The 19,408-nt window shown below is 53.8% G+C and overlaps 1 protein-coding gene across 11 annotated transcripts in view; it reads left to right on the top strand.

Moving 5' to 3' along the window:
* CTIF (cap binding complex dependent translation initiation factor) overlaps positions 1–19,408 on the top strand; it is a 297,353-nt gene that overhangs the window by 64,346 nt on the left and 213,599 nt on the right. For 7 of the 11 annotated variants that reach the window (XM_045042237.1, XM_045042240.1, XM_019815242.3 and 4 more), the window contains exons 2-3: positions 11,807–12,013; positions 16,868–16,915. In XM_045042237.1, coding sequence (XP_044898172.1) covers positions 11,834–12,013; positions 16,868–16,915 — 228 coding nt within the window. In that variant the 5' untranslated portion in view covers positions 11,807–11,833. The remainder of the gene's footprint in view (positions 1–11,806; positions 12,014–16,867; positions 16,916–19,408) is intronic. The other 4 variants (XM_045042242.1, XM_045042241.1, XM_006938888.5 and 1 more) reach the window with 1 other exon arrangement.

The following is a 19,408-nucleotide window of genomic DNA, read 5'->3' on the forward strand; positions in this document are numbered from 1 at the left end:
CAGCGGTCTGTGGGGAATACAGTGTTGATGGTTTTCTTTCCGGCTTCAGGCAAAGTCCTGAGCAGGATAGCCCTCCCCGGGGTTCTCCAAGCAAAGGCAGAAATAGCCATGGCTGTGCGGTCTCTGGACCTGGAGACGACCTGGAACGAGGGTCTGGCCTTCTGTTTCTATGGGTTTTACACTCCTGGGCTCTTGCTGTGCAGGGTTTTTTGTTTTGTTTTGTTTTGCTTTGTTTTGTTTTGTTTTTTCATCTCCCTGTGGTTCATGGAGAATTCGGAGAGAACCATAGGAGCCCGGGGCGTTGGATAAAGTTCAAGATTGCCGTGGTTGCTGTCCAGCAGGCCTCAGGCATCGTGTGTGATACGTGCAGGCTACTCAGCCAGAGAGGGGCCTGTGCCCAGACCAGCTCTTTCTGCTGGTTCCACTGTTTGTGTGCCACTCGTCTCTGTGCCCCTCAGCAGCTGGCGGCTGCCTGTCTGCTTATACCAAGGGGACAGAGCATCAGTTACCTGCTAACCGTTCTCTCATTTGTGGGAATGCATCATCAAACACTCTGTGGTCAACTGAATGTTGACAGTGCGCTCAGGTCTGGCTCCAGGGGGCAAGGGAAAGAGCAGACATGTTCTCGGCCTCTGAGAGCTCATAGTTGAGCTGAGGAAGGAGGAAGCCACATCAGGGCCAAGCTGGACTGTGAGGGGTGGGGGGGAGGGGATATTAAGGGGAGCAGTGGGATAACCCTGCATTTACTTTGGCCTTCCTTCAAGACACCCAGGAGGGGGGGTCCCCATTCCCTGGACAGAGTTTGGGGGTGCACTGCCTTCTGTGATTGGCTATTTTCTTTGCTTCCAGTGCACCCCCCAGGACCTTGAGAGTGACACAGCCTCCCTGCAATGGCTCTGTGGTGATCTTCGGCCAGGTTATGGTTGAGTCCTACTGGTCTGGAGCCATATTTTTCCCTCCCTTTCTGTGATGACTTTGCATATTTTTGGTTCGGACTGCCATGTGTTGATTTCACGTTGTAACTCCCAGGGTACAATCCTTGAGCCTGACCTGCAAGTTCTTAGGGACACTCCTCATTTTTGTAGTCACAGACCACCTGCGGTTACTTCCTTGCTGGGGGGTCTCGAGCTCAGATGCCTGTAAGGGCCAGGCAGGCGACATGTGGGAGTGAGCGGAGCCACATGAGAGTGTGGTTGTGGGCAGTGGGGAGACCTTAGGGAGAGGGGGCATCTGTGGAGGACTGGAGATTGCATGCTCTGTCCAAAGGGGTCAACCCTGCTTGGCTCTAGCCGATGGTTGCAACCTAGAAAGGTGGGTTAGCATTGCTAGGTTTCCTAATTGTTCAAGAAAATCAGAAATGTGGAATTCTACATGAAATCTTTTGACTTATAAGTGGTGGCTCAGGTATCTTAAAAATACCGAACAGGCCAAATAAAATACCCGTGGCCCAGACGTGGCCCAAATGGACATTTGCAGTCTCTGCCTTGTGGCTGTGCTTCCTCGCAGAAGGAGTTAGTCATCTAAGGGGGCAGGGACAGGGGCAGGGCAGGGGCTGAAGACCCAGTGGGTGGCCGCTGCAGACGTTCTAAGGGACAGGGTCACTGTGAGCTGGCTGGTCAGCACGGCATCTGGGAGGCGGGCTCGAGCTGTCCCTGGAGATGAGGACAGCAGAGGGGAAGGGATGCTGTTCTCACAGTGAGCCAGCTCGGCCTTCCCAGCTCTGGGGCACGTCCACAAGCCAGGCTTTGTGGACCCTGTTCCAGGCCTCCCGTTCCACCAGGCTCTCAGAAACAGCACGGTGTCGCCCCTGCTCCAGCTGGCCTCAGGTTCAGGAAGCGGTTGCCAGAAGGGAGCGAGCTGACTAGGGACCCTGGCTACCCTGAGAGAGATACTGGAGAGCCTGTCACTTGAGAAGCAGGGCATGGGGTGCCGGGGCCACCAGACTTGGAAGAACTTCCTGGCCTTAATCCCGGGTGCTCTCATGGGTGCATTACTGGGTTCAGAGCGGGACGCTGTTGCTCTCCCTTCCTGGCATGCTCTGACTTCGTTTTCACTCTTTGTCCATCAACCCTGAAGTTTTTGACGGTCGGTGCTGAGGCCCACCCTGTCTACCCCCAGGGCCCATGGAGGAGGAAGAATGGGTCTCAGGCAGTCCACGCAGGTTGGCAGAGCTGAGGGAAACCCAGGAACCTGGAGTACCCAGTGTGGGGAGGGCCACACTGAGGCCCAAGCAAGACACAGGCAGTTCAGAGTAGGGGAGACATTAGGGAGTGGTGGGGTCTATGGAGAACTGGAGTTCAGAAGCAGCAGGACCAATGATGGTCGGAGTGACCAAGGAGGGCTTCATAGAGGAGATATATCTGGAGCCAGGTCCCAAGAGAGGGTTCAGTTTGGAGAGGCAGAGGGGGAGAATTTGCAGAAGACAGAGTGGGGCATAGCTGGGCGGGGGGGGGGGGGCGTTGTGATGTCAAATGGTAATCACAAGCAGTAATTGAGTGCCTGCTGTATGCGTGGCTATGTCGAACACTTTCTCTTGAGTTCCCACGTAATCTTCACAATGCTTTTTGAGATGGTGCTTTCGTCCTCTAGACTGAGGACGAGGAAGAAGGCTGCCCCAAGGTCCCAGAGCTAGGAAGTAGTTTCACCAGCACTGAAGTTATAACCATTCTATTACCCTGCCTGAGGATCGGGGGCAGTGAGGAAGTCGCCTGACTTCCTACCACCAGGGATTTGGCAGGAATCAGGTGGCTTCCTCACTGCCCTCTAGTTCCTGTTATTTGGAGTGAAATGGCTTTAGGAGGCACTTGAATGTGGTGGGAAGAGATTGGAGTCCTGTTCTAGGACCAGGTAGCCTTGGTGGCCGGCAGAAGGGGGGATTGGACAGGGCCACCCCCAATACCCTTGGCTTTAATGTTCTAAAGGCTGGGAGGGGCCAGAGGAGAGCCTGGGCCAGCGGCGGTGGGCGGGAGAGCCGAGGAGGCCTGCTCTCAGGGAAGGAGTGAGCTGGATGCACCAGCACGGAGGGCTGGAGGACCCGCAGACCGGTCTGCCGTCCTGGCCTTGGGGTGTGACAGGTATAGGCTGGAGCGGGCCTTGAGGATCATACAGTCTTGTCAAGACAAGATTAAAGCCCATACAAAATCCAAGAGCAGGACAAGAGTTGGGTAACAGCAGAGGGGAGGGGAGGGGGTGTCAAGAGGTAGCCTGTGCTTAGCACTGAGGGAACATGTGGGGGTAAGTGCTGGAGCAGGTGGGGGGCAGTGCCTGGAACAGGTGGGGCTCTCAGTGCCAGTTAGAAATGCAGAATCGCTGGGGCGCCCGGGTGGCTCAGTCAGTTACGTGTCCGACTTCGGCTCAGGTCATGATCTCCCAGTTCGTGGGTTCGAGCCCCGCGTCAGGCTCTGTGCTGACAGCTCAGAGCCTGGAGCCTGCTTCCGATTCTGTGTCTCCCTCCCTATCTGCCCCTCCCCTGCTTGCACTCTCTCTCTCTCTCTCTCTCTCTCACTCAAAAATAAATAAACATTAAAAAAATAAAAAAGAAATAAAAAAGAAATGCAGAATCCCAGGCTCCACCTGTGATTCAGGATCTCATTGAAGTCTGGAAAGCCCACTGCCCCTTGCCACTTTACTTTAAACTCTTGGCCACGCCTTGCGGAAGAAATACATTTTCCGTGGATAGGTGAGGCACAAATTCCACAGGACGACACTTACGCTTATGACGAATGTCACTCACTGATACTCTCAATTGAGTTACATATGTTTAAATGCTGAAATCATGGGTGTATTTTACAGCCCAGCAAACGGCTGAGACCCGCAGTTTGGAGAACAGTATGCTAGCTAACACCCTGTCTGATGTTTCAACGACGAAGGTTATACTGGAGACTCCGCTGCTGGACATGCAGAGGGTACCAGGTATCCCCCATGCTGACAGTCAGTGTTGCTGATTTCTGAGGTCGCCTTCAGCTCTGAGTGTATGTGAACTTTCCTACTTCCGGTGGTTGGGGACCTGAGGCTCCTGTATGCGGAGGTGTCCCCGAATCCCCCTGCTTTTTTTTTTTTTTTTTTTTTTTTTTGGCAAACACCAGTGTGGCCCAGAGTCCCCAGAGCCAGCACTGCCTGGAGTGGCAGAGTGAGAGAGCAGCAGGTGGCCCGGGAAAAGCCTTCTCTCCGAGGCTTGTTTACGCAGGAGGCAGGAGGTGGAGCGTGGGCTGGCAGCAGGAGTTAGGAAGGGGGTTCCCACGGCTTCCTTGGGAGAGCCGTGGGCGTCCTGTGTCCCTAAGCAGTGGCCTCTCTCCTCCCCCAGTCTCCGCTGGCGGCTGTGGCCTGGCTCGGCCCTGGGGGCTGCCCGACAGCCCGCAGAGGAGAGAGCTGTCCTTGCAGGCTCTGGGTGAAGGTCTCAGTTACCAGCACAGAGGGGAACTAAGAAGGGAAGAGGGGGTGGGCCTTGTGTCACCAGGAAGCTGCTACTGCAGGAGGGGGGCCTTGAGGGAGGGATGGCCATGGCAAAAGCGGGGTGGAGACAGTGGTGGCCTCATTCCACGCGAGGTGAGTGGCAGTGCCGTGCTGGGCCCCCCTGCCCGCCCACAGCTCACACGCGCCTACCTCTGTCTGCGGACCTGGGATGGGTGGACGGACCCATGAGCTCAGGAGCCCGGAGCAGGCCCCCCACAGCACCGCACGGCTACCCTGCAGCTGGCCTCGGGTCCAAGAGGCTAGGCCCCTCGCAGCAGCCAAAAGCCCCCCAGAGCCGCACCAGGAAAACACAAACAAATCAGGAAAGCAGAAATCGAGCCCTTCCCAGGCTGTGAGCTCCCAGAAAGGGACCCAGGGTGAGTTGAGTGCCGAGGGCCTGAGGAAAAGGGTCTGATGAAGGGTGAGGGGTGCGGTGCCGCCTCCTTTTGGGGTGTGGAATGATGGATGCCCTAGAGAAGGGCTGGTGGCAGAGGAGAGAATCGTCTCCTCTGGTTCGCAGGTCACCCAGTCGTCCTGGGCTTTGGAGGAGGAGGTAATGCTTCTAATGCCTGGCTGTTCTTAAAGGGATTGGCTAAATTTACAGCCACTAATGCCATTTGTCACTGGGCAAGCACAAAGGCACGCTGAGCCGGCTGGGACGGTTCCAGCTTCTTGTCTCTGGGCTCACGGGGCGCCCGGTGATGTCAGGCCGCGGTTTGCCTCCAGATCTCTAGCCCCTGACTGTAGCACCGCGAGCTCTTACAGGCTCACAGGCAGGCCCGGCCAGAGGGTTGGGAGAGAGAGATCTCCAGCCTCCGGCCGAGAGCCCTGTCCGCAGAAGCACCTCGTTGAGTGCTCATTTCCGAAGGAAGCCGCACTGCTCTGGGCAGAGGACAGCCAGGGGAAGATATTTTCGCCTGGGTCTGGGTGGAGGGACACAGGTTGGGAGAGGGGTGGGTGCCTTTTCATCAAAGAACATGAGTGTCCTTGTTTCTGGCCTTAAAAATAGCCAGGCTCACCTGTAAGCCTAGAAGGCTGCCGCGGGGGTGGGTCTGCCTGGGCCCCCAGCGCTGGGATGAGGTCCCTTATCAACCCCAGGAGAACACGGGTCTCCCCTTTCACCAGACAGCTGTGGGTGGGCAGAAGTCCCATCTGGGAAGTGCAGGCGAAGGAGCCCCCCACCCCTCCTGTCCTTGTGCAGGCTCGGCCCGCTGCACCCCTGCTCAAGCTGTGCCCACCGGGCCCACCCCTCCTGCCTGCAGGCTCTGGGCTGCCTGCCCTTTAGAGCAAAACGCAGCCTCAGCGCTTTTCTCTCTCCTGCTGCCTGCCTTTTTGTTCTTCCGCATCCATCACCTGGCAGTGGGGGCGGGGTGGGGCGACGTGGCTGGCTGGCTGCATTGGCCTCGGCAGGCTGTGCATTCTGGACCACTGCCGCTGGAGGTATCTCTCCTCTTCCACCCTCTCCTTTCTTCTTCCTCTGGTCCCTTCCCCCCCGTCACTTTCCCCGGGATCATTAAAACATAAGCTCCTCTTGCTGGCTCGCTCAGCTTAGCCCGGCTGTGTGGGCAATTTCCCATCCTGATTTTGCTGTGAATGGGAAACTGAGCCAGGAGGAGACGACCCCCACCCCCGCCAAACACAGGCAGGACGAGAGCAGGACAAGCCCTTGAGAAAGCATCCCTGTATTTCCCTGGCTTCCCACTAGCCTGAGAGTTCACTCTGTGTCTCCTCATTCTTTTTACCTTAAAAGTGGGGCAGACCTTATAGGGGTGTACCCCAACGAACTGAAAACAGGGACTCAGATATTTTACACCCCAGTGCATAGCAGCCCTACTCACACTAGCCAAAGGTGGAAACAAAATGTCCATGGGTGGGTGATGGATAAACAAAATGTGGTCTCTACGGGCAACGTATCATTGTAACACAATGTGTTATTCAGCCATAAAAAGATGTGAAATTCTGACACGTGCTACAACATGAATGGATCTTGAAAACATTATCCTAAATGAAATACACCAAAAGAAAATTTAAAAAATTAAAAAAGCAGGGGGCGACTGGGTGGCTCAGTCGGTTAAGCGTCCGACTTTGGCTCAGCGCATGATCTCGCGGTTGGTGAGTTTGAGTCCCGCTCGGGCTCTCTGCTGTCAGTACAGAGCCCACTTCGGATCCTGTCTCCCTCTCTCTCTCTCTGCCCCTCCCCTGCTCACTCCCTCTCTCTCTCTCTCAAATAAATAAATAGTTAAAAAAAAAAAGAAAAGAAAAAGAACAAATGTTGAATGATTCCACTTGCATGAGGTACCCTGAGCAGACAGATTCATAGAGACAGGAGGCAGAGCAGCGGTTGCTAGGGGCTGAGAGGCAGAGAATGGGAATTAGTGTTTAAAAGGCACAGAGTTTCTGTTTGGGATGATGAAAAATTCTGGAAATATGGTGAGGATACTTACACAGCACTGTGGATATACCTAATGCCAACTGAGCTGTACATTTAAAAGTGGTTACAATGGTATGTTTTATGTTATGTATATTTTACTGCAATTTTAAAAACTGGGGCTGTGAGTGGGGCACCTGGGTGGCTCAGGCGGCTGAGCGTCCGACCTCGGCTCAGGTCATGATCTCGTGGTTCATAGGCTCGAGCCCCGCGTCGGGCTCTGTGCTGACAGCTCGGAGCTTGGAGCCTGCTTCGGATTCTGTGTCTCCCTCTTTCTCTGCCCTTCCTCTGCTCATACTTGGTCTTTCTCTCTCTCTCTCTTTCAAAAATAAATAAAACATAAAAAAAAAAACTGGGGGTGCGAGTGCCTGCCTGAACTTCCAGCCTGATAGCTGAGCAGACAGATGATGGGGACAGCACCCCCTCCCTCTCCTTCTGCCCTCTTCTCTGGTAAACAGGTAAAGTGCTGGGCCTTTCTGCTGCAAGAGGGGCCTCTTGGCTCCCTGGCTGGGACTCATTCTGGAATGTACAAACGAACCCAGGTGATACGTTAGCCTGGTTCCCTCAGGGAAAGCAGAGTTCCTGGATGTACCCCAAGAACAGGCATCCCTGGGGAGAGTGACATAGGAGCAGGGAGGGCCGGGCAGAGGGGTACTATGGATCTGGTCACCACTGTAGGCAGCTGGGCTCAGTCCACTGGCACCTGCTGAGGACTATGAAGAACACGTTTCAGTTGTTATCTGAGAGACCAAGGAGGGAGTGTTTGTCGAGGGCTGCCCCTGGAGCTGTTAGCTCCTCCCACGGCCAGGGTGCAGGATTCCAGGCCCCCGGTGGGTTCCTGCAGGCATCTGCTGGCGTGTGTCTGAGAAGCCCTGGGCAGAAGGTGCTCGGGAGCTGAGGAGAGGTGCAGTCAGGCTCACTGTATGACTCTGACTGGTGTTGGGGGGGGAGGCACCGAGCAGAGATAAGAACACACAAGGCATCCAAGACAAGTGACCTGTGTACAGAATCCTCTCTTTCCCTCTGGGCACCAGACTAATGCAGGCTGGGAATGGGTGTCAATGCCTGTCCCTTTCCTTGGTGATCACTGACCCCAGGCTCCCCCACGGGACTGTGCTGTGGTCCTGTGAGGGGCCTGCGAGAGCCTAGGGGAGAGTCCAGCGGGGCAGGCCAGTGCTTCTGCTGCGGGCGGGGCCGGGCACCTGATCCCCCTGGAAACTCTCCTGCAAAGCCCAGTCCTCCACCTGTACCTGGAAAGTGTGCCAGGAGGCCCTTGATAAGATCTTAAGTCTTCAAGGAATAATGGGCATGGCTTTAGACACCGGCTTTTCCTGCAGGCAGTTCCTTTTCAGCCCTCTCTGGACATCAGCCTTATCATTGCAGTCCCCTGAGGCCGGCAATCTGCCCAGGGCCGGGCACTGAGCTAGGCACAGAGCCGGGGCCCTCTAGAGCCTGCGGCCCAGTGGGGAGTAAGAAGCTCACACGGCCCCTGAAGAATCCCCTGGGCTCTGGAAGGGTAGCGGAGAATGAGAAGTGAGAGGTGTCCCGAGAGCCCGAACAGGCTGCTAGGAGGTGGGATGAAGAGGCGGGGAGGTGTAGGCCTACCTGGAGCTGTGCTGTGCGCACTTGAGCAAGTAACCTAACCTCTCTGAACCTCCGTTTTCTCTTCTAAGTAGTGTAATTATACCGATTTCATGGGGTTATTGTGAGGGGCAAGTGGGTGAAGGCATATCAAGTGCTGGAAGGAGTGTCTGTCACATGATACGGGCCCAGGACACATTAGCCATTCTAATCATTAGAAGTCACAGTATAATGCCCACTAGCCCGCTCTGAAAGCAGGGAATTGGGCTAGTCGCCAGGTGGCCTCTGGGGCGCTGTTCTAGTATTCTGTGAATGTAAACACTTCTAGATTTTGTAAGTAGGGGGGAAGGGGAAGATGCCTCTGGGTGAGGGGCACAGGGTGAGCAGAAGCAGAGAGGCGGGAAGAACATCGCATGTAGTTTTCTATGCCTTGTGCCCAACTGCTACAAACGTAGTGGCTTAAAGTTTATTATTTTGAGAGAGAGAGAGAGAGAGAGAGAGAGAGAGAGAGAGAGAGAGAATCTCAAGAAGGCTCCGCACTGCCAGCGCAGAGCCCAGCGCGGGGCTCGAACTCACGAAACCGTGAGATCATGCCCTGAGCCAAAACCAAGAGCTGGGCACTCAACCCACCGAGCCACCCAGGCACCCCCAAACTTAGTGGCTTAAAAACAAGACCTGCTTATTACCTCACCGTTCTAGAAGTCAGAAGTTCAGCTCAGTAAGTCACAATACTGAAGTTAAAGTGTCCGCCAAGGTCAGTTCTCGTTTGGAGGCTGGGAGACAAAGTCTGCTCCCAAGCTCACCGGATGTTGGCACCATTTACTTGCTTGCGGTTGTAGGACCCAGGTGCCCCTTCTCCTTGCCGGTCATTGGCCGGGGAGTGCTCTCAATCCCTGGAGGCTGCCTGTGCTCCTTGTACGTGCTCCTCCTTCAAGCCGGCAACAACGCGTGGGGTCTTTCTCCTGCTTTGAATCTCTGTCTCTACCCCCTACCCCAGACTGAAGGGGCTCCTGTGATTGGAGGAGGCCCTCCTGAATAATCTCCCTGTCTTAAGATCTGCTGACTGGGAATTTAATTATATTTGCAGAACTCCTTCCCAGGAGTCCCTAGATTAGTGTTTGATTGAGTAACTGGAAGAAGATATACACCCAGAACCCTCTTAGGGTTCTGCCTACCACACACGGTGTATGGCCCGGAGAAGGAGTGGGCTAAGAGGGGGATCATGGGCAACCACAGGAGCAGGAGGGGTAAGGTGGGCGTTGGTGGTAGGAGGGATATAAACCCACTATAAGTCTCAGATAGCAGGTGGAGGAAGGGGCATGGGACATCCCCACCGTCACCTCTGACTGTGGCCCTGCACCACTAGGCACGCTTCTCCCAATCAGAGCAGACTCTCTGTAGACCCGCTGCCACCCTGGCCTCACTCTGATGAGGGCACCCTAGCCTGAAACTTTGGACTCTTCCCTCCGGGCCGGGTGGACATACCCATGAGCCCCCGCAGGCTGCCGAGCTCAGGAGCCCAGAGCAAGCCCTGCGTAGTCCCTCTGTAGCTGGCCTGGGGTCCCTGGGAGGCTGGGCCCCAGGCAGCAGCCAAAAGCCAAAACCCAAGCCTGGAAATCATTGAGGGATGTCTGTGTCCCCTCGGCCAGTTCTTCCTCCCCATCGCCAACACCCGCCTCTGAAAAGGCCGGCGGGGGCCTGGGGGAGTCCACATTCATGGTCCCAGCAGCATTTCTGGAAGTCAGCGGACCATTCCTTTCCCCGTCTTGGATCCATTACAGTTGAAAACTCAACAAACCCTTGGTAACTGGCGAATAACTACGTTCCAAAAAAGTTCTCAGTCATCCAAGGTTTTGAAATTCAAGTGTTCCTTTAAACATACCAGGGCCTTGCCTTTATTATCAATAGTCACTTCCTAGCTGCATGCAACCCCCTGTGGTCCCAGAGTCCTGTGCGTTATTCGGGTCTCCTTTGTGGCTCTACTGGTGGTAGTTTGAGACCATTCTGCTAGTTCTGGTGATGAAACCACGTATGGGTTGTACTTCCTCCAGCTGAACGGATTCCCCCATGGAGAGCACCAATTTGCAGATGATGAAAGGGCCACCAGATAAGCCTTAAAGCCCCTTCCCGTCTGGCCTAGAGCCTGTCGGAAGGAAGGGGAGGGTCTTTGGTGGGAAGGGACACAGAGGTGAGAAAGGTCCTGGTTCTCCCCACTTCCGGGTGGGGTCCGGTGGGAGCTTCGGGGGACAGGAGTGGGCAGTGGGGGTGTCCCTGCGGGCCTGGACCGCTGCAGTGGCTGGCTCCATCAGTCTGGTCAGGAAGGACGGCAGTTATGTTGGCGGACTTCAGCAGGTATCCTGGAATGCCCGCCACATCATGCCAGGCCACCACAGAGAGAGGGCCCAAGGGCTAACGAGAGAGTCACGCGCCTGTGGAGGGTGGCCAGACAGCGTTCGTGCCTAGGCCGTGCCCTCCCAGACCTCCACCAGGCCTTTCATGTTCCACCATCGATAGCCAGCCGCGTCCTTATAGACTGAGCACGGCATGCCCTGATAGCCACATCCTAACAAGGCTGCGAGATTGTGTCTACCACTTAAGGCCTAGAGGCCTGAGCTAATTTAGAGGAGAGTGTGGTGTCCACAGAGGGAACATCTCTTTAGAAGGAGACATTTTCACTTATTTATTTATTTATTTAGAGAGGGTGGGGGAGGGGCAGGGAGGGAGGGAGAGAACCCTAAGCAGGCGCCTAGCTGTTGCGCACAGCCCGACGTGGGGCTCGAACTCACGAACCGTGAGATCGTGCCCCGAGCCAAAAATCAAGAATCAGGCACCCAACTGACAGAGTCACCTGGTGCCCCTAGAAGGAGACATTTTCTTGGAGGATCCAGGCCACCTAGAGGGTTTGGGTCTGGGGACCCCTTACATCCTAATGCTTGGGTCAGGGACGTCAAAGCTTATGGTCTGTTTCATTCTGGTTTGTGATAGATTCTGCTAATTCCAGTTGGGAAGTGGGGCTTGGGTGGTAGGCTGGGTCCCTCCTCTGCCTTTTCCCAGGTGGTGAGGTCCAGCTACCACACAAGTTATCACACAAGTTACTGTGTTGGCCAGTGAGGCAAGTCACCGGCCTTCTCCGGGCCTCAGTTTCCCTGTGTGTACAAGAGGAATTGCAGCATATTCTTCATACGGAAGGCCAGCTGGCACGCCATTGACTTCTCAGGGATGTTGGGAGGCCAGGGTGCCGTAATGGGTGAGAGAATGTTCCAGGAGCGGGGAGAAGTTCTCGAGTGGGGCGTCATCCCCGCCTCCAGCTACGTCTCACAGAGCCCGCTGTTCTGTCTCCTGCAGCCCGGACGCAGCCCCTGAGCTGGAGGGATGGAGAATTCCTCCGCCGCGTCAGCCTCGTCCGAGGCTGGGAGCAGCCGCTCGCAGGAAATCGAGGAGCTGGAGCGTTTCATCGACAGCTACGTGCTCGAGTACCAGGTGCAGGGGCTGCTGGCCGACAAGACGGAGGGGGACGGCGAGAGCGAGCAGACCCAGTCCCACATCTCCCAGGTGAGCGCTGCGCAGGTGCGGGGGCCTTGGCAGACTCGAACGTGCTTCCAAATCCCAAATCCGGGCAGCATGTGGCCGCCTGGCCCTTGCTTGCTGAGGCACGGATGGCCCCAGGCAGCAGAGCACGGATCCAGGCAGGAAGCCCCCCTGCTCCGACTCTACTCCATCCCACCGGGCTGGGCAGCTGGGGCCTGGCCAGACTCACAATTCATTGAACGCGTGGTTATAGAGTTCCTGCCATGTGCTAGGCACCGTTCCCTGTCCTCCACAAGCTCGTGTTCTAGAAGAGATCTGGGGGTTGTAGCTTATCAGGAATGCACACCGTATAAGGGTATAACTTGTGAACGTTCTCTCCGATCTCAAATACAGGCAGTTGGCGGCCACAGAACTGAGTCTCACGCCGTCTGTCTCAGGCCTCAGGGGCCTCTGCATGCCAGCCCTAGTTAGGCGCATGAGGCGTTTTGACTAGAACTTCAGGTTGGTGCCATCTGCTCCTGGGCTAGTCTGGCAGCCCAGACTCAGCCGACTCTGGGCCAGGATTTGGAAATCTTGAGTTCTCGAGAATAAAGTGTGAGCCATGCAGGGTAGTGGCCATATCACATGCATCTTTCCTCAACGCCGTAAATTCCCGGTAGATACTTGATTAAGAATTGGTTCCAGATTTGCTTCTAGCTGCCCGTGTGACTTTTGGCACACCCCTCAACTTCTCCGAGCCTTGATTTTTCCTATCTGGTGAATGGAGATTATTCTGCTTCCTCAGGAATGTTGAAAGAGAAAAGGTGGGAACGTATGTGATGTTTTCCTTAGTGTCCTCGAAGTTTTGAATCACAATTAGTAGAAGCTTCTAACGTGTCCATTTTTCGCTCTACAGTGTATATTGAGCACCCACCCTGTGTCTGACTCTGTTCTAGGGCTGGGCGTCTGGAAGGGAGCAAAAGAGGCATAAAGCTCTGCCCTCCTGGGACTTACATCCTGGGGGTGGGTGATAATCGCTGCGGAGGAAAATAAATTCAGAAAAGGAAATGGGGAGTGATGAGGGTCGGGAGGAGTTTGCTGTTTCAAAGAGGGTATCAGGAGAGATGTCACCGAAGTAGGTGGAGGGGTGAGCTGTGCAGCTATCTCGGGCAAAGGCCCCGCTGGAAGAGTATTCCAGAGGCAGCGAGAAGGCCAAGGCGCAGAGAAAGGGGGAGAGCCAGAGGGGATGAGTCAGGGAGACCATGGGGTCACATGGACGAGATGTGCGAGCGCTGAGCCCTGGAGTCTGCCAACATCGAGAAAGCAGGGATGGGAGGAGGAGTCAGCCAGAGAGCAGGAGGGGGGTTGGCCACGAGCGGAAGGAAGACCAGGCGGGGTGGAGTGCAGGAAGCCGGGGAAGGTGTGTTCAAGGAGATGGGGGCAGGGCGGGCTGACCTTGTGGACTGCGGCTGCCAGGCCAGGGAACAGGAAGCCTGAGGATGACCTCCCCAAGCAGTGGGGGCTACTGGGGACCCTGACTAGAGGGGTGACCATCAAGTGGTGGGGGCGAACGTCAAGGAGATATGGGTTGGAGATGGGGAGGGTGATACAGATCCTCTGTGTATTACAGGCATTTGCTGTAAAGGGGGGAGATGTGTTCTTGGGGGAAGTGAGGTCAAAACAGGAGCGTACACAGCGTGTTGTGCATTGATGGGAGTGGTCTGGGGTAGAGGGGAGGCTGCACAGTGGCCTTGAGTAGATGACAGGGCTTGGCCTTGGCTCCGGTCCCCAGCGGCTCACCCACAATCGCAGAGGGAGATTTCCAGGCTTGTAGCCATGCTTCCAGAATGACAGCTGGTGGTGCAACACAGCTGTGAGCTTCTCCGGCTACTTTCAGCCACGAGGGTGCAGGTGCAGAGTTACAACGCTGAATTTAGCCAGGACTGTTTCTCTGGGCGCTGACAGTGCAGGGAGAGAAGGGCGAGGGAGTGAGGGAGTCAGGACAGTGACATTCCCTGACACTGAGCCAGTTAAGGGCAGGAGTGAGGGCCCAACGTGGTTATAGATACGGAAGGGGTGGAGGGTCAGTGGACGGGAGCCTGGGGGGCCTGGGAAGTCAAAGAATTACCAGAATCGTGGCACCGGAAGGAGTGAGCAGAAAATGGAAGCGTCGGGGAGTGGGTGTTTGGAGTCCGGGGCAGGAAGTGCAGGAGTTGGCAACGAAAGTCTGGGCACGAGCATCGGGGTACTTGGGCAGAGGAGACATCAGGAAGGGAGGGGCGGTGGAACCGATGGCAGGGCACAGGAACCACGGTGACTGACATCAGCGTCACCAAGAAAGGCTGGTGCCGGAGAAGGGGGCAGTGATCCAGGAGCAAAGTCTTCAAGAAGAACAGGGACTGAGGTGGGGGTGAGTGACCTGGGGGTCCACAGGTGACTGCGAGGAGGACGTGTCCTGTCTGATGATGCGTCAGTTTTCAATCACGCTTGATGTACAGTCAACAATATCACAACCTGGAATGGAAGGGGCAGGGCGGTCTGACTAGACTGGAAAATTTCCAGAGGAAATGAACGTCTTTGGGTCGTGCAGTGCAGGAAGGGGCACAATTAGGTGAACTGACTCGTGCATACTCCCGGAAGCATCCCAGAGTGGACTTCCCCAGCAGCAGGCCCTGTGGACGGGGCGCGGGGCTGGCCTGCCTCCCGCACTGTGCACGCCCAGGGTGACCTTTGGCACGACATCCTTCGAAGGCCCCTCCAACGTGAAATAGGCTTTTACAGGTGGAGGGTCCGAGGATGCCGTGAAGCTTCACCCCAGAGGAATACTTTACAAAATGGTAGAATTTCTGTTCCCAGAGCAGCCACTGGGGAGAGAATTCTGGGAGGAGGGGCCCTCCTGCTGTCTCTGACCTCCCTGTGGTGATGGCTGAGCTCTCAAGATATAGAGCAAATAGAGACGTGCCCTCACTCAGGGCCCTGCCCTTCTAGCTCCTGTTCCTGGGATAGGTCGGGACTGACCATGCCTGGAGGTCCACATCTGCAGGGGCTTTGAAACAGATGTTTGTTGTGAAGCGGCGTGGAAAGCACGGCTACTTGTAACATCTGATGCATTCCTTAAGCTTTGTGTTCTCCGATGTTCCCTGCAAGAATGCGAAACCTGGGATCTGCTTGTGAGGCGCTGGCCAAGGAGGGACATTTTAATCCCACTCCCACCAAACCTGCTCCCGTACACCCACAAAGACAGCTGGGGTGCAGACTCCAGAGGAAGGGGGCAGCTGTGGACAACTCTAAGTAAGGCTGGGGTTAGATGTGTTTATATAACACGCTTCTTTAAAAAAAAGTAAAGTCTCTGTTGACACAACTTTATGGGAAGTCTTTCTGCTAGAGCACTTTTGCTTGTTTTTATTTAACCTGATGACTATTTTAAATGGAAGCCAACCCCCCCCCCCAAAAAAAAAACCCTCAGAGAATGTCTCCATCGGCCTGTCTGAAGTGGTATTTTGATGTTTCTGGAAGAGGAAAATTGTTAAGAATCTTGGAAACCTTGAGAAAACTTGAGAGAATAGAGAGTCATGTTGCTTCCCAGTTGGTGAGATCATTTTTTTAGGATCTGAGAGATGACGGTTGACAGAAGAAAAGACCTCATGATGCTTGTACAGTTGTGTTCTCCCCACCCCTTCTTTTAAAAATTTTTTTTTAATGTTTATTTATTTTTGAGAGAGACAGAGCATGAGCAGGGGAAGGACAGAGAGAGAGGGAGACGCAGAATCCGAAGCAGGCTCCAGGCTCTGAGCTGTCAGCACAGAGCCCGATGCAGGGCTCAGACTCATAAGCCATGAGATCATGATGAGCCGAAGTCAGATGCTTAACCGACTGAACCACCCAGGCACCCCTTTCCCCATGCCTTCTTTAGCAACAACTAGGGAGAAGGATGGATGCATGGATGGATGGATGGATGGATGGATGGATGGAAGGAAGGATGAATGAATGGAAAGAGAGAGAGAGAGAGACAGAGCTCGAGAGGGGAAGGGCCAGAGAGAGAGGGAGGCACAGAATCTGAAGCAGGCTCCAGGCTCCAAGCTGTTGGCACAGAGCCCGACGCGGGGCTTGATCTCACGAACCGCGAGATCGTGACCTGAGCCGAAGTCGGACGCTTAACCGACTGAGTCACCCAGGTGACCCTACCATTAGTCTTTTGTGGAAGAGATCGGGATGTTACTAAGTGGGAAATGTTTGGCACTTCCTGAAGTTAGTGGACGGTCTAGTGGATCATCATAAAGCTTCAAAGCAGTTTTCATCACACCAGGAGCTTGGACAAATATTGATGTACAAGCCCCACCTAAAGTTCAGTTGAATGAGGAGGGGCTTGGACATTGGCCTTCTTATAAGCCCCCACTTGACTCTGAAGCCCTGATGAGGCTGACAGCCATGACCATGGGTGGGACATGTCTGTCTCCCCTCCCCATCCTTCCGTGGCCACCTGCCTTGAGCTCCACCGTTGGATGGATAGAATGTAGAGACGTTGTAAAGAGCAGATACCTTGAATGAAAGCGTATTTCCAATAAATTCTGTTAACAGGTCAATTGAAGAACGAGTGAGGGTGAACATAACTTCTTAACGGTCCTTTTTGATGTCATCAGGCACTTGGAGGTCCTGGGTTTTGTGTGAAATGCGAAGTGTCCTTACCAAGAGCGAGGCAACCATGCGGATGTAAAGAGTGGGATGCAGATACTCAGACTGGTGTGGCATCTCTCACTCACGGTGGTTTTCCTTCTCTTTCTCTTCGTGTTTTTCCTTCATTCTGCCTTCCCCGTTCACTGTTCCGTCGTCCCCCTTTTATCCCATTCCTTCATTCCCTCCTGCCCTTTGAATCCTCTCCCGTGCCCTCTTTACTCATAGGAGGAAGCACTCAATGGTGGACCACCCATGAAAAGCTTAACTGAAGAAGTGAGTTTGAGGGACATCGTGGGATGTTTGTGCATGGGGGACTCATTTAATTAGCGACGCGATTTATTTTTCATTACACAAGTACTATACGCGGACGTTCTCATGGTACACACGAATTCTAACATTAGCAACAAAGTCTCCCTTAGCTACCACTCATTTCAGTGCCTGATGAATGAGTTAACTTCATCACCTTTTTTTTAATGCTTTTACCAACACACACATACACACACACACACACACACACACACACGCAGACTTATAGAAATACATTATTTCAAAGTCATAAATCATAGCCAGTGAATATGTTGGTCAGTAACCTACATCTTTCACCTCGCCGTATGCCTTAGGGGTTCTTCCAGCCCTTCTACATCCGCTGTGTTCTGTTTAACGGCTATACAGTAGTCCATAGTATGGATGTCCCATACTTTAACATTCACCTATTGATGGGAATTCAGGTTAACTTCTCAATTTTCCCCTGGAAACGTTAGAGACTTCAGTGAGTATTATCGAACATGCGCATATGAAAGTGTTTCTGTGGGTAGATGCTGAGAAGAAGAATCAAGTTTAATAGCTGTTGCCAAATTGTTTTCTGCGATGTTCTGTTTTCACACCACCACCAGCGGATTGGGACAAATCATCTCTTGGCATCTTAATTTGCATTTTCTTAATTTCCAGTGAGGTTGCTCTTCAATCTGATTATCAGTCATTTCTTAGGAAGTTAAAAATTTTACTTTACTTTTAATATTTGTTCATGTCTATTTATTTATTTATTTATTTTTTAAATTTTTTTTTCAACGTTTATTTATTTTTTTGGGACAGAGAGAGACAGAGCATGAACGGGGGAGGGGCAGAGAGAGAGGGAGACACAGAATCGGAAACAGGCTCCAGGCTCCGAGCCATCAGCCCAGAGCCCGACGCGGGGCTCGAACTCACGGACCACGAGATCGTGACCTGGCTGAAGTCAGACGCTTAACCGACTGTGCCACCCAGGCGCCCCCATGTTGATTTATTTTTGAGAGAGAGAGAGAAAGAGTGAGCTTGAGTGGGAGAGGGGCGGGGCGGGGGGGGTGGACAGAGAATCCGAAGCTTCTCTGTGAGGTCATGACCCGAGCCAAAGTCAGACGCTTACCCAACTGAGCCACCCCTACAATTACATTTTACCTTTTTTTTTTAATGTTTATTTATTTTTGAGAGAGACAGAGACAGAATGCGAGTGGGTTGGGGCAGAGAGAGAGGGAGGCACAGAATCCGAAGCAGGCTCCAGGCTCTGAGCTGTCAGCACAGAGCCCGACGTGGGGCTCCAACCCACAAACCGTGAGATCATGACCTGAGCCGAAGTCGGTCGCGCAACCGACTGAGCCACCCAGGCGCCCCTCTATTTTACTTTTAAAGCAACAACTGGAAAAATAGAGATAATCAGAAAATAGACGAAGAAGCCCACCATAACTTTACGACAAAATCTAATGTCATTTTTATGTATTATTTTTTCCTTTATATACCTTTTATGAAATTGAACTTCTAGCATACATATAATTTTTAGCTTACTTGTTTAGTTAGCGTGATCTCCTAAACGTCATTTGGCGGTTCGGCATAAAATATCATCATTTCAACCTGCTCTTTTTCTGCCAGTCACTGTCGGCTAAGTAGTGAAGTATAATTAGAGCTAACATTTGTTCGTTCAAGCCCTGGTCTAGGTTCTGGGGAGAAACTCAAGAACAGAATGGACCATAATCCTTGACCCCAACCCCTAGCCCTTCTTTTCAAGTGAGGAAAGACAGACGGCAGACACCTGAGTGGGGCAGGAGACGGGGTGGTTCTGGGCTTCCCCGGTGGCTCACTTAGACTTTTGGGCAAAGATTTGAAGAAGGTGAGAGAATGAGCCCGCCTGGGAACCAGTGTTGCAGGCAGAGGGAATGTGATGGCACAGCGTTGGTGGGGGAGGGTGCCCTGCTTGGAGGAACAGCCTGTGGGCCGGTCTGGCTGGAGCAAAGTGAGCAAGGGGGAGGGTCCTAGAAGAGCCAGATCTGGAGGGCCTTTTCCTCCCCACGGAGGACTCTGGCCTTTTCTCTAGTGACACTGGGCAGACGCTAGAGGGTTTTGAGCAGAGGTTGGGCATGATGTGACTGGTTAAATAGGATCACTCGGGATGCTGTGTGGAGAATAAGCTATGGCAAGGGGAGGGGTCAGAAAAGGAGGCGGGGGGGGGGGGGGGACCAGGAAGCCATGTGGTTGGTCCAGGCAAAAGGTGATAGTGACTTGGAGCAGTGGGATCACCGTGCAGGTGCTAAGAAGTGGTCAGATACTTGTTATACTTTAAAGGTACAGATAACGTGATTTTCTTTTTTTTTTTTTAAAGTTGATTTATTTATTTTGGGAGAGAGAGAGAGAGAGAGAAAGCACCAGCAGGGGGAGAGGCAGAGAGAGAGAGAATCCCAAGCAGGCTCCGTGCTGTCAGTGCAGAACCCGATGGGGGGCTTGAACTCATGGACCGTG

Source organism: Felis catus, chromosome D3 (assembly GCF_018350175.1).
Source record: "Felis catus isolate Fca126 chromosome D3, F.catus_Fca126_mat1.0, whole genome shotgun sequence".
Lineage (NCBI taxonomy): Eukaryota > Metazoa > Chordata > Mammalia > Carnivora > Felidae > Felis > Felis catus.